Source organism: Biomphalaria glabrata, chromosome 1 (assembly GCF_947242115.1).
Source record: "Biomphalaria glabrata chromosome 1, xgBioGlab47.1, whole genome shotgun sequence".
Lineage (NCBI taxonomy): Eukaryota > Metazoa > Mollusca > Gastropoda > Planorbidae > Biomphalaria > Biomphalaria glabrata.
The window spans coordinates 2,409,674-2,423,487 of record NC_074711.1 but is presented as its reverse complement, the minus strand read 5'-3'; the positions used below and the strand labels follow the sequence as shown (position 1 = coordinate 2,423,487).

Here is a 13,814-nt window from a genome sequence, read left to right as displayed (position 1 = left end):
CTTTATACTTTTGAATTATTTTTATTACAAAGTTGATATCAATTTATTCTGTCTGTCTGTCTGGAGAAAAGTTTTGCAAACATTATTTCTCCATGAACATTATTTCTCCATGAACATTATTTCTCCATGAACATTATTTCTCCATGAACATTATTTCTCCATGAACATTATTTCTCCATGAACATTATTTCTACATGAACATTATTTCTACATGAACATTATTTCTCCATGAACATTATTTCTCCATGAACATTATTTCTCGGATCAAGCTGAAATTTTGCACTTGACAACACAAGAATCAGTTTTAGAAATTGATCAATTAGTTAATTAACTATAGGTTGTTTGGCACTTCTGAGCTGTGTTATACGCAGATAAATCAAACAGAGGTAACACTCAAATAACGAAATCCAACAACGCAGGCGAAAGGCCAAAAATATAGGATAGTCTATGCTGATAGTGAATGTTGAACAAGCCGTTAAATAATTATGAAGGGAACCATCGAATGTCATCAAGCTAAATCTCTACATCATAACACTTCCAAAGTAGTCTGTTTACATTTTGCTATTCTTCCTCAAAGCCTAGTCTTCTTTATACTAGTCATGTCATTGTCTTTAAGTCAAAACTTTTTCTATTTATGAAACAAATAACTAATTCCTAATTGTTTACATTTAATCCATCAATACTTCTATATGTTGTGTCCCTGTTGAGTTTATGCATAGATGTGAAGTCAGGTGCTGTAGCAATGAATGATGTTTACATACTACAGCTGGAATAAAAAAATGGTGAATCAGATATAGCAACATAAAGGAAAGTCTGAACAAGGTCATCCACCATGAACAATATTCTGATACTCGCCACGGGTACTTCTGTTATGTCTCATGCCAGAATTTCAGTCTTGGTGAATCTAAGTCATTGAGCTCTTGATAAGCAGCTGACAAAGCATTTACCTACCTTTGTGCTCCTTTGTGCCTCATCTTCAACGAACAACAGTTTAAGTTTTGGCTTTAAGTCGAGCCATGTTAAAAAGGTTTCCACTGAATCTACTCTGGATATGAACTTCATCCTCCAGGGATTTAAAGGCGCTGGCGATTACAACCGAAATGAAAATGCCGAATAGTGTTGCGGCCAGAACATATCCTTGTTTTATCCCGAAATTGAGTAAGACTGGCCTAAAGGCGGAGTTGGCGATTTGTAGGCCTACAGAGCCCTGCATGTTTTCAAGAAACGCTGGCACTAGTTTCCGTAGCTTTTTTAAACAGACAATTGTTCTCCTTTACAACAAACAGACCGCTTTTACTAACTTGGTCATAAGGCTAAGTCGATAAAAGTTTTTATAAGGGAACTTTTTTTTCTTTGCTTTTCTGCTAGGTAGCTGTCGCAAGGAGAAAAAAAATTATATTTCACTGACATCTGTTCTAGATCTACAGGCCCTAAGTCTAACCTCGTTTTGATAAGATCAGCCCTTTAGTAGTAGGCCTACTCTTGCCTTTCCAACAATGCTTAAAAGTGAGATAGGCCTACATCTGTAATTGTTACAATCAGAGTGGTCGCCCTTGTTGTTGTTTTTTTTTCGTAAATGTTTGCATCTATTAAACCCAGATGGGACCCAACAGTTTGTGGCGTGACTTCAGGAAGTCATGCTTTCCAGCTTAACGGTTTTTGCAGGAATTCCTCCGGCTGCTTTCCAATATGCAAGCTTGTCAGTGGCTGCTCTCAATTCCTTTACAGAGTGCGTCACTTCAAATTTATCTCAAATTTGCAAACGGTTATTAAGATAGCATTTACGATCTAGTAGAGTTGGCATTGTGATCTACCCATAATTCTATTTGCAGAAGCGTAGCCTACTATCACTGATGATCATTTCATCTTTTGACTTACATAAAGTAGTAGGCCTACACACTAGTTGATCCAATGGCTTTTTTCATTACTCTGTCAACACAAGATTGGCAAAACTCTCTAAGCATATCTGGGAAAATAGTAAACTGACCATAGCAAACAAAATGCTAATCTACAAAGCCTGTATAGTGAACAATTTATTTTAGAGAGAGAGCTAGTCAACATAGGTGCACCAATATGAAACAGTTTTCACTAGCGCTTCCTGTAGCTTATAATGTGAATCTCCTAAGGGGGATCTTGTTCCTAATTAAGTTTTGAAACTGGCCAGCCATAAACACAGCATATATGCTCTTTTGATACAGTGGTTTTATTAAAGCTTTCTAAGAAGTGTAGGAGCATCCACATACTTAAATCCGGCCCTGAATAAGCTTTATCTTTTTTATTGATCGTAATAATGATGTTGAGATGGATTCATTTAATGACTATTTAATAGGCTTTGGATGCTTTTACTTCTACTATCCCCACTTCATAAATCTATTTGATGAAGATTTGGACTTTGTCTACCGAGGAATGACATTAACAAATCTTGAGAACTAAACTGTATACCAGGCATGTCAAACTCATTAAGGTGTATGGGCCACATAAAAAAAAAACTTACTACGACCTGAGGGGCCGCAGCAAAAAATCAGTTGCAAACAGACTACTGGTTTTATGTAAATTAAAAACAATACAATAATTAATGGCATACCTGTCCCTTAGTTAGCTAAATTTGTAGTAGGCCTACTATTTGGTAATTAAAAATTACTATGATTACGCATTAATTTCTTTGTCCTGATGCTTGACATCCTTTCTGGGATACAAGTTTATTAATATCAGGTGGAAGTTTGTTTGCGACTGACACTTTCATCATTGACGACAAATTTTGGTCAGATAATCTCGAACGATGAGGTTTTTGTGTAGCTTTCTCAATGGAAAAGAACTGCTCACAGAGATCAATGCTCGCAAACATGATAGCTAGAATTCTGGCTGCAAATTTCCGCAATTCAACGCACCTTTCTGGGTAAATAACTGTAAAATTTTGGCACAACCAATTCTAAATACCGGTACTTCGATTTCAACAAAGAATCTGACAGCTATTCTATAACTTTAGTTGCACATTATCAGCAGCATTATCAAGAGCAAATGAGAATGGAGACATAAACAACGAAAATTCTTGCTCGTATGAAACGAAGTCACGAAAACGGTCATTGAAAGCATTTACTAACGATTCCAGTTGTGGGACATATTTACCAAATGTTGTAGCCGTATTTAATCATTTTAGTTCCTGACACGTTGAGAAGTGAACTCGATTTTCTCCTCATATTTGGTTTATCCACAGTCGTAATTTTGCTTGAAAACACTTCACATGATTAGGGGCCTACACGCAGTTGTGACAATTTTGTCTTTAGGCCTACTTAGAAGTTTCAAATTCAAGTCTTGCAGGTGAGATCAACTGCAAATGCTAAATCCCAAACCCATTCGTCAGTTTGGAAATATTCAACAGGTTCACCTTTCATGTTCAGAAACAATACAATTTCCTCACGCAGTGCAAAAAATCTCTTCAATACTTTATGACATGAGAGCCAGCGTAGTAGGGAACACAATCAAATTCGTGTCCAATGTCATCCAGAAACATTGAAAATTGACGAGGATTTGAACCACGGGCACGAATAAAATTGACAGCGACTGAAACCGGTCTTATCACATGATGGAACTGTAATTGCTGTGCGCAGAAAGTTCCTTGGTAAATAATGCACTAAAAATGAGCAAATTTAAAATTAGCATCAGTCTCTCTTATTTTTAGCAAGTAGCTTTGCTTCAAAACTATTTAATTTCATGGTTGGTGCGCCATCCGTTGTTAGACTAGCTAGCTTTACCAAAGATAAATTGTAGGCCTACTCAGGCCTACTGCAATATCACCTCCTGTTATTTCAGTTAAGCATAGAACAGAGCTCAAGTAGCTCCTCATGTATCTCAAAATTCCTGTCACAAGCCCTTATGAATGTAACCAACTGTGCTACACCCGTTACATCAGTTGACTCATCGAGAGCCAATGAAAAGAATTCAAAATCAACTATTTTGTTCTTTAATTATTCATGCAAGCTGACTGACTTGTCATTTATTCTATCTGCCACAGTGTTCCTAGTTAACGCTATTTCTTTGAATGCTTTCACCTTTTCTAGACAAATTACTTCGGTTTTAATGACAAACTCCTTAATAAAATCACCTCCACTAAATGATTTGCTATGGCTTGCAATTCAGTTTGACAAAACGTAACTTGCTTTCACTGCAGACTCACCCTCGTTGTTAACAAATACTATTTTTCAATTCAAGTAGCTTGTCATCTCTTGTTTTCCAGCGTAATAGTTTAACATTATTTTGATGATATTTTAGGTGGCCAAGCGGGCCGCATTCGTCCCCCGCAAGCCCTGTGTTTGACATGCCTGTAAACACACTGGGGATTGGTTTCTTAATCAAGCAACTCTCAAAAACTTGCCAGATTTGTTATTGGGGGGGGGGGGGGGGCTATGTTAGTCATGTCATCTCTTTGTGCTAAGGAATATTTCTGTTAGGGCATAAAAATTTTGTTTGCTTCAGAACTAAATGTTCAAATAGCTTCAGAACTAAATGTTCAAATAGCTGACAAATGGAACTACTGAACTTTTCCCTTGTGGAGTGTCTCCAGAGAATGCTGACCAGGTCCTTCAAAACAGCTGGAAGGAAAGCTGCCAGATTTGGCAACCACTTAGCAGTTAACCTTAGATATTGATCTAGTCATCTGAAGTTCTGAACCCTCCAACATAAAAATAAGAAAGCTGAATTGCCAATTAGAACCTCAAAACTAATTCCCAAGCTTTTATTAGCTACCTTCTTAAATTCAATGATAATATAAAAAATTTACCTTATCTAACCAAAATAAAAAGCAACTTGAATTTAAGTAAAAAAGTATACTAGTGATTTTGTTGAAAAATTTATTGTTTAAATAATTTTCTAGATTGATTATTATAACAACTGTACATAAAAGATAAGATAAATATCAAAAGATGTATATTTATTATTAACATGAAATGAAAACACTTCACATTGTTTTTAACTACATATAAAATGCCATAAAAAAAATTAATTTATTCATGTACAAATTTTCGACTAAAAGTCTACACCCAAATAGTTTCAGAGATTATATATATATATATATATATATATATATATACAACTTCACAGTCCAAAACAAAGAAATAAATATACACAATTACTAATTCTTCATGGTGGGAGCTACAAAAAATTTGAAATCATGCATAGGAAATGAGATTCTGCATTTCTTTGATCCTGAAGGTGAAGCTTTACCTAGATTTAAAAGATATCAAATTGTTTCTTTTCCAAATTGATTATTAGTCACTGGTCAGTTTTAGTTCAACACTCCAAAATATCTCATTTTCTCTTAATCAGCTGAGTATTCATTTTAAACCTAATAAAATGGAACTATTTAAAATGGCAAGACAGATCTCTCATAAGTGAAGAATTTTCCAGAATCCTCTAAACTTAAGCTGTTTATAACACTCAGCATAAATTCGACAGTTTGTTGAGCAGTTAGTAGCTTTGGTACATTCTTGTGGTATGGCCGAGAGAGATCCGTATCCACAGTTCCAGGATGCAATGCAATGCACACAGTTTTTTTCTGTCCCCTGGTCAACTCGATGCTGAGATTCCTGGTGGCCATGTTCAAAGCTGCTTTAGACATGCGATAGCTGTACCAGCCGCCTAAAGCTGAACAAATGAGACAGTGAAAAAAATTATTACAAGATAAGGAAGTTTCTTCAAACAAGAAGATAACTACATCATGATTATATAACCTGTTAGGAGGCGCGGTGGCTTCCAAACCGGGGTCCCGGGTTCAAATCCTGGTGAAGATTGGGATTTTTAATTTTGGAATCTTTTGGGAGCCTATGAGTCCACCCAGCTCTAATGGGTACATGACTTTGGTTAGGGAAAAGTAAAGGCGGGTGGTCGTTGTGCTGGCCACATCCACAGATGACCTTTACATCATCTGCCCTATGGACCACAAGGTCTGAGTGGGGAACTTTATTTTTTTTTAAATAACCTGTTAGACATAATGTAATGTATCTTATCTTAAAAAGTATAGTATAGTAATCCCTTTCAGACTTTGCCATTTATTGGGGCTAGAAATATAAATCTCACGTGTTTGTATGGCAAATTGTAAACAAGGTTTAGCACATGTGGCTAGCACAACAACCAACAGCCTTTACTTTCTCAGAATAATGTCAGGTAGCCATTAGAGTAGAGTGGACTCATGTCAGGTAGCCATTAGAGTTGGGTGGACTCATGTCAGGTAGCCATTAGAGTTGGGTGGACTCATGTCAAGTAGCCATTAGAGTTGGGTGGACTCATGTCAAGTAGCCATTAGAGTTGGGTGGACTCATGTCAAGTAGCCATTTGAGTTGGGTGGACTCATGTCAGGTAGCCATTAGAGTTGGGTGGCAGTAAAAAGTCCCAGTCTTTACCAGGATTCAGACCCAAGACTTTTGGAAGTCAAGTGCATTACCACTCAGCCACATAGAGCCTTGTTATGACTTATAACACTCTAATTAATAGCTCATAATTAATGTATTTATACCATTATCACTAATGGAGCCCACTTTTGCACTCATGTTGACCAACACAGAAGAATGCTGACTTTTCTTATCTGCAGCCTGCTTCCCAATGAGACCTTGACCTTTACTTAAAAGTGCAGCAAAATGTTTTGCCATCAACAGAGGCCCGACAGAATTCACCAGATAAGTTTCCAGTAAACCCTAATGAAGAAAATCAGAGAAGTTTGACCCACATTAAAACAAATTCACTCTTATCTTTTAAATTACAGATTTTCCTTGAATAAGATAAAATACATTCCAAAATATATTGAGGCTAAAGTTAGTTATATAAAATTTTTCAACATCAATTTGGATCAGAAAATCTTGGCTCTTAAACAAAGAGAAAAACTAACCCTCAAAGATGAAAAATTGTTTTAATAACACTAAATAACACTGCAGAATATGTTTTTCAAACATACAATAAACATTTTTAGACATACATTTAGCTTGAATAAATATTCGCAACTTAGAATGTTTAGGCTGCATAGTAGTTTACCTGACTAGTCACAGCTTTAAGACTTGTTTCTCCCAATTTAGAAGGATGGATTATTCCAGCACAGTTTATTAGCAGGTCAAGTTTGCCGTGACTAGAGAAGAATGAATAATGAATGTTCTAATAAATACTAATTACAAATATTCCACCAAAAAATAACATTATCAATGTGTTAACCTTATGGAAAATGTTAATTAGACTAAAAAGTATACTATAATTGGTTTTCCTAGCTGAATCAGACCTCTTTCAAGCTCTAATAGCACTAGAAAGAAAGAGCACTAATACAAATTAGTCTTAGCATTAGGTTTAGTCTCTAATTAACAAGCACAACTAGCTCGACACATGGGTTCGCACAGGATGTAATTATCTTCTTCTTGGAAAGAACATCTGTACTTAAAAGGTAAGAGCATTGCTGTGAAATTGTTTTGTTTATATCGATTGTTACCACTAGTGTTTGTTTATATTTGTGAACTCATGTGAGATTGTGTACTGACTATCTTCTGTGTCTTGACCTTTACTATGTGTGTAATTAATTTTCAGCATTCAGTGTAATAACGCTTTAGATGTTAACACTGTCATTTTTTTGTATTAAAGTAAAAGTATAAAAAGTCAGAAGGCAAAAAACTCTCGATTGCCTATTTGACAATGAGATTTATGATTTATCTCTTCACATCTTATTTGAAGGTATTTTAACTCATTAAGGCTTCATGGAGGCTCTCACCTAAGTACAAGATTACAACACAAATAGTGATGCTCTGATGAATGCTGGCATGGACAGTGTATAAGCACCTGTCATTTATGGGATATGATGGTATGCTAGAGGCAATTTTTTCTGCAAGCTTAAAGGAGGATGTGTGGGGTGTGTAACTGAGGTGCCCTCCTAGAAATGTTTTAAAGAGGCTGGTCTTCACTGGATTCTGTTTGATAAGGTGGTATATATATATTTTAAATTGAACTACATGAATTATTGGATTTATATGATGTTAATGGTCAATAGCATTATATTAATAATCAAAATTAGATTAATGACATAAAAATATATATGCAATTGACTCCAAACATGAATTAAAATTGTTACACAAACTTTCTTGCCTTTGTTCCACTTGAGAAGCAGCCGCTGATATGGTGCCTTCATTAGTGACATCAATATTTAATACACTAAGTCTCTGGCTATTGTCCTTCATTAGCTGTTGCAGGTCAGTGGCTTCTAATGGCTTTCTACAAGTAGCTATCACCTGAGTCTTGTTGTTCATTAATAAAGCTTTACAAAACTGCAGACCTATGCCACGGCTAGCCCCTGAAAAGATTATATTTCAATATAGGTTTATATTGAGTATTTTCTTTTTTTTTTTAATTTTATGCACATATTTCTGTCTCTTTTAGGATAATGGCAGCCTGAACTGCCATTCTGTGGTTTTGAATGTCCAGGGTTCAAATCCCAGCCTATTACCCCTGATGTCCAGCAGGAGGTTTGGGCTAGGACGTAATTGTCTACAGAATCTGAAGGAACATCAGAAATATGTTTTAATAATGACTTACACTTATTACATCTATATTATATATATATATATATATATATATATATATATATATATATATATATATATATATATATATATATATATATATATATCCCTGTGGCGCTAGAACACACAGAGATACCTGGCCTGCTTTAGCATATCTCTCCATTCTGATCTATCCTGTGCTTTACGTCTCCATGACTTTTAGCTGTTGTAGATCTGCCTCTACGTCATGAAGCCACCATATTCATGGTCTGTTTTGTTGTGCCTGCCATTTGGTTTTTGCATATATTTATATATATATATATATATATATATATATATATATATATATATATATATATATATATATATATATATATTTCAAGTTCAATAGTCTACACGTACACCATGGCCATGGAACTAGAAAAATATTTAATATTATATTAATACTGTATTAGTATATATTTGATATTAGTATGTAATAGATCTAGATCATAGATCTATTATATTACGACTATATATAGCTCCTCCTTCGTTGTCGAAGATGAGCACATTTCTCATTTTTTATGGACTCGAAGATGACTGTAAAGTCCAATCCTCACTTTAAAAAGCCGGACGGATACGTGGCATGGGTAGGTTTGGTCAGTTAATAATAATAATAATAATTTTATTTATAAAGCGCTGTTAACAAACAAAATGTAGGCTCAAGGCGCTGTAACAACATTACAAACATAAACACAACTGCTAGAATAACAGTTAATCTAAAAAAGTTTTAAACAAGTAGGTCTTAATGTTCTTCTTAAAAGTGGTATAGCATGTTGTCTGTCTGAGATCAATGGGGAGTGAGTTCCAAACCTTTGGTCCGTGAACTGAAAAAGCACGCAGACCGTAGCTTTTGAGGGAGAAACGTGGCACTACTAAAAGCGTTGAGTCCATTGAGCGCAGGGTTCTCTGGGGGACATATGGAGAAATCAGTTCGCTAAGGTACAAGGGCATCTCATTGTTATATATACACTGATGACAAAGTGTGGCGACCTTGTAATCGATTCTCGCTTTCACGGGAAGCCAATGGAGCGTGCGCAAGAGCGTAGTAGCAGAATCTTGTCTAGTTTTTTTAAGGACTATTCGAGCGGCGTTGTTCTGTATACGTTGCAGCTTGGCTATTTTGTCATCAGGTATACCTGCTAGCACGGCGTTGCAGTAGTCAAGGCGGGAGAGTATGAATGCCACAGCTAGCGTTTTTGTTGACTCCGTTGTTAAATATGGTCGGATCTGGCCTAATCTGCGCAGCTGCAGATAAAGACCTTTGCAGAGCTGATTTATGTGTGGGTCGAAAGATAGTGTTGAGTCGAAGAAAACTCCAAGATTCCGCACTACATGGACAAAAGGAACATGGCAGTTCGTGATAAAGAGAGAATCTGTGCTTTCAACTTTTGAGACATTGTTCCTAGTGCCAATCTTAATTATTTCTGTCTTGTCTTCGTTCATCTTGAGTTTATTTTCAACCATCCAATCGCTCACCCTTGCAACGGTACTACTGATTTTCTCTGCCAGATGCGACACCTCTGAGGGTACTGATGAATCGTATAACTGTGAGTCATCGGCAAAGAAATGGTATAAGATGCCGGTTGGCCGTATGACACCGCTGAGTGGATATGTGTACATAGTGAACAGTACTGGGCCTAGAACTGATCCCTGGGGTACTCCGTACTTCAAAAGTAAGCTTGTTGATTCCGTCCCGCTAACAACGACACTTTGGGTGCGTTCCGTCAGGTAGGATCCAAGCCACTTTAGGACGACTCCTGCTAAACCAAAAGTTGCAGAGAATCTGGCCATCATAATTTCATGGTCTAGCGTATCAAAGGCTGCGGACAAGTCCAGCATAGAAAGAATTGATATGTGGCCTTTGTCGGAATTGTGAAGTAAGTCGTTTAGTACCCTGACCACTGCTGTCTCTGTGCTACGGCACTTCCTATGTGCAGATTGAAATTCTTCCAAGAGACAGTACTGTTCAAGATGAGAAAGAATTTGCACTAACACGATGCGCTCCAGAAGCTTTGACAGGAAGGGAAGATTTGAAACCGGGCGATAGTTTTTTAGACATTCCGGGTCAAGACTGGATTTCTTTAATAAGGGCCTGACAAGTGCATGCTTAAATTGCTGTGGTACAATGCCTGAAGTCAGTGAAGAGTTCACAATGTTGGTAATTGTAGGTACAAGCTCATCTAAACATTCAAGGAGCAAGGAGGTTGGAATGGGATCAAGGTCACATGACTTATTTGGCATCTTCAAAATAGTACTTTTGACATAATCTTCAGATACACGCTGAAACTCGCAAAAAGGAGTATTTTGAAAAATTGGAGAGTGGTCAAGCTGTGATGAGAGGGATGGCATGTCATTTCTAATCTGCTCAATCTTCCCAATGAAGAATCTATTGAAGGAATCAGGAAGTTCAGATAATGGGATAGATGACGGCAAACGTTCGTTATTTGCTCCCCCTAACATTTCAGCGGTGATCCTGAATAGCTCCTTTGAAGAATCAGAATTTTCGATTTTTTGTCGAATATGACTAGCTTTTGCGTCTCTAATCATACGGTTAACCTTGTTTTTTTCTAGTATGTATATTTGTCGATGTATCGTCAGACCTGTCTTTTGAAATGTACGTTCGGCACGTCGGCGAATAAGTTTGGCAGTCTTTATGTCTTCCGTCAACCAGGGTGCAGATGGCCTAACTGAGACTGTACGAGTGACAAGAGGTGCATGGCTGTCCAGCAACTTTTTCAAGCAAGAATTGTAATTGCTGAGAACGTCTGTGTTGCTCTGTTGCAACAGCAAAGAGGTCACGTCCATTTTGAAGGAGGCAATATCTATGGCTTTAAATTTACGGGAAGTCACGTTTTTCTTTGGCCTTTTTGCTTTTGATAGGCGCATTTCAAAGTTTACGAGAAAATGATCTGACAAGCCGCGGTCTGAGACATTGAGTTTGGCTACAAGCTCACTTGCATTTGTAACAATCCAGTCAAGAGTATGGCCTTTGACGTGTGTCGGAACATTTATCAGTTGGTCTAAGTTGCGATCCTTTAGCGCATTTTTCAGCGACATCGCGTATGTCTCATTTTCACTGTCAAAATGCAAGTTCACATCGCCTATGACAAATAGATCTTTTGTTGATATGTGACTGTCAAGGAGGTCTTGAAATTCTTCGATGAAAACTTTTGTTGTCAATTTATTTCTCTTGCTTGGTGGTGGGCGGTACAGGAAAATAAAAGTCAGTGTTCTACTGTGGTGGCACATCTCAAAGGTGGTGTACGTTGAGCTTTCAGGTCTTATTGTTACATACTTGGCTAGACTGTCTCTGTACAGTATTGCTAGACCCCCTCCGCTGCCTGTTTTTCGAGGTAGACTCTTTAAAAGAAAGCCTGGTGGCGTTAGCTCAATGGTTCTTGGCTCATCACCAACTTCTTTAAACCATGTCTCACTAAGGAAAACGATGTCGTAGCTATCATCAGTGATGGTGTCTGCAAGCTCAAGAGCTTTGTTACTGCATGACTGGGCGTTGAGGTGCATTATTTTAAGCAGACTGGAGGATATAGTCACCAGAGGCGTAGCACATTTTGAAGACACCGGAGGAGTAATATCCCGAATTATAGGTTTTTGATGGGGACATCTGACCTCTGTCGTGTGAGGAGTAATAGGGGTGGGGTGGTTAATAAAACAGTTTAGTAGGGAACTGCTGAACTCTGTCGTAGAAGAAATGACAGGGGTAGGGGTGGGGTTAACAACACAGTTAAGAGTCCTGGAAACTGTGTGACATGTATCTGTTGAGTTGAATTGCGGTAGGTTATACCATAGGCGAATAAGACGCCCAGCCCTAGACCCACGAACTGTCGGCAGTTTACGCCCGATGCCAAGTCGACGAATATTTCGGAAAACCTCGCTGTCTAGTCGTGATTTGAGTAACACACATGTGCGTCCTATGCGACGTAATAGATTAGCGTCCATGACTCCAGTACGGTGATTTGACACACTAGGACTGATGACACACAGGTTTGCGCTCCGACTGCTATGTAGTGGCCACGGTACACGGTTTTACCAAGCACATCAATCCCTCGGGCTATGAGTATCACTCTGTTACTGTTTATATAGATGCTTGTAGTATATATTGTTGCAGTATATATAGCCAATATAGGCCTTCTTCTTCTCTAAGCTTTTTGTTGGTTCGGCGCTCTTTCACCCTGGCCAAGAAGAGTGGCCATTACGACTATATATATACTAGGACACAAGGACTAGGCCTAAGCCCTAACTTAATTTTATTAAGTCACTTTAGTCTTAGATTCTATATATCTAAATATAACTATATTTTTAGTATATTAATCATTACATTATATTATAGTTAGATACTAGATTTATAAATAACCTGAATCCTAGATATTATTTACCTTGAACAAGACAAACTGCAGACATTTTTAGATTTAAAAGCAGAGAAAAACTAGATTTAAATTTACAGAAGAGTAGATCTGATCCTCTGTTTTTGTATTATGATTATCTGACTTATTACTTAAAGTTACTGTTCGTCTGTTAGTCAACTTTAGTGTTAGTCTTGAGTGACTTGAGACACTTGTCGTCAATCGAGTGTTAGTTAGTGACTTAGTCTAATAAGTTAGACTAAAAAAAATATTGTCATTGTGAAAAGGCAGCAGACTCTACTAAATTTCTAAATAATAATATTTATATTATATAACTAAACTGAAACTCTAAATTCTAAATCTATTGTTAATTGTAACATCTCTACTAGTACTAGATGTAGATTTCTAGAATGAAAATGTACTTTCTAGAAACTAGAATTAAGAATACTTTATTAACTTTATTGTTACTTTAATCTTTATACTAGTAGTAGTACTAGTGTTACGTGTAATACTAGTCTAGTCTAGATTAAGATTAATGATTAAAGATAGTAGAAGTCTATCATTATTACTATTATTAGTCATTAGTCAATAGATAGTGACTCAATACTTGACAATAGTACTAATAGTAATAGTATCATCATAATCATCTATGTAATTTGCTACTATCGTCTAGCTAGATCTACATCTGATCTAGTTATTTATAAATCTAGATCTAGATATTTAAGATATCTATCTAGAACTAGGTCTAGCTAGATCTAAGCCTAGTCATAGATCTAGATTCTAGATGTAGTTCAATGTTAACATTATATAATCTATATTATTAATATGTTTGATTTCGTTAAAAATGTCCGGTTTTGTTTTTTAGTGTCAAAATGTTTTACTCTTTTAT

The 13,814-nt window shown here is 36.7% G+C and overlaps 1 protein-coding gene across 4 annotated transcripts; it reads right to left on the bottom strand.

Moving 5' to 3' along the window:
• Positions 1 to 4,830: 4,830 nt before the first annotated feature.
• LOC106062029 (C-factor-like) lies at positions 4,831 to 13,750 on the bottom strand. Of its 4 annotated transcripts, none has more exons than XM_056004281.1 (6): positions 13,495 to 13,750; positions 12,959 to 12,973; positions 8,110 to 8,314; positions 7,021 to 7,111; positions 6,509 to 6,686; positions 4,831 to 5,640 (listed from the first exon to the last, which is right to left on the bottom strand). In XM_056004281.1, the coding sequence occupies exons 1-6, from the start codon at positions 13,505 to 13,507 to the stop codon at positions 5,360 to 5,362; spliced, it is 783 nt and encodes a 260-aa protein (XP_055860256.1). In that variant the 5' UTR covers positions 13,508 to 13,750; the 3' UTR covers positions 4,831 to 5,359. The 4 variants fall into 4 exon arrangements, with proteins under 4 accessions (XP_055860256.1, XP_055860311.1, XP_055860376.1 ...); XM_056004336.1 differs by having other exon boundaries at positions 12,959 to 13,233; positions 13,495 to 13,749; XM_056004401.1 differs by having other exon boundaries at positions 12,959 to 13,184; positions 13,495 to 13,749.
• Between the last annotated feature and the right edge of the window lie 64 nt (positions 13,751 to 13,814).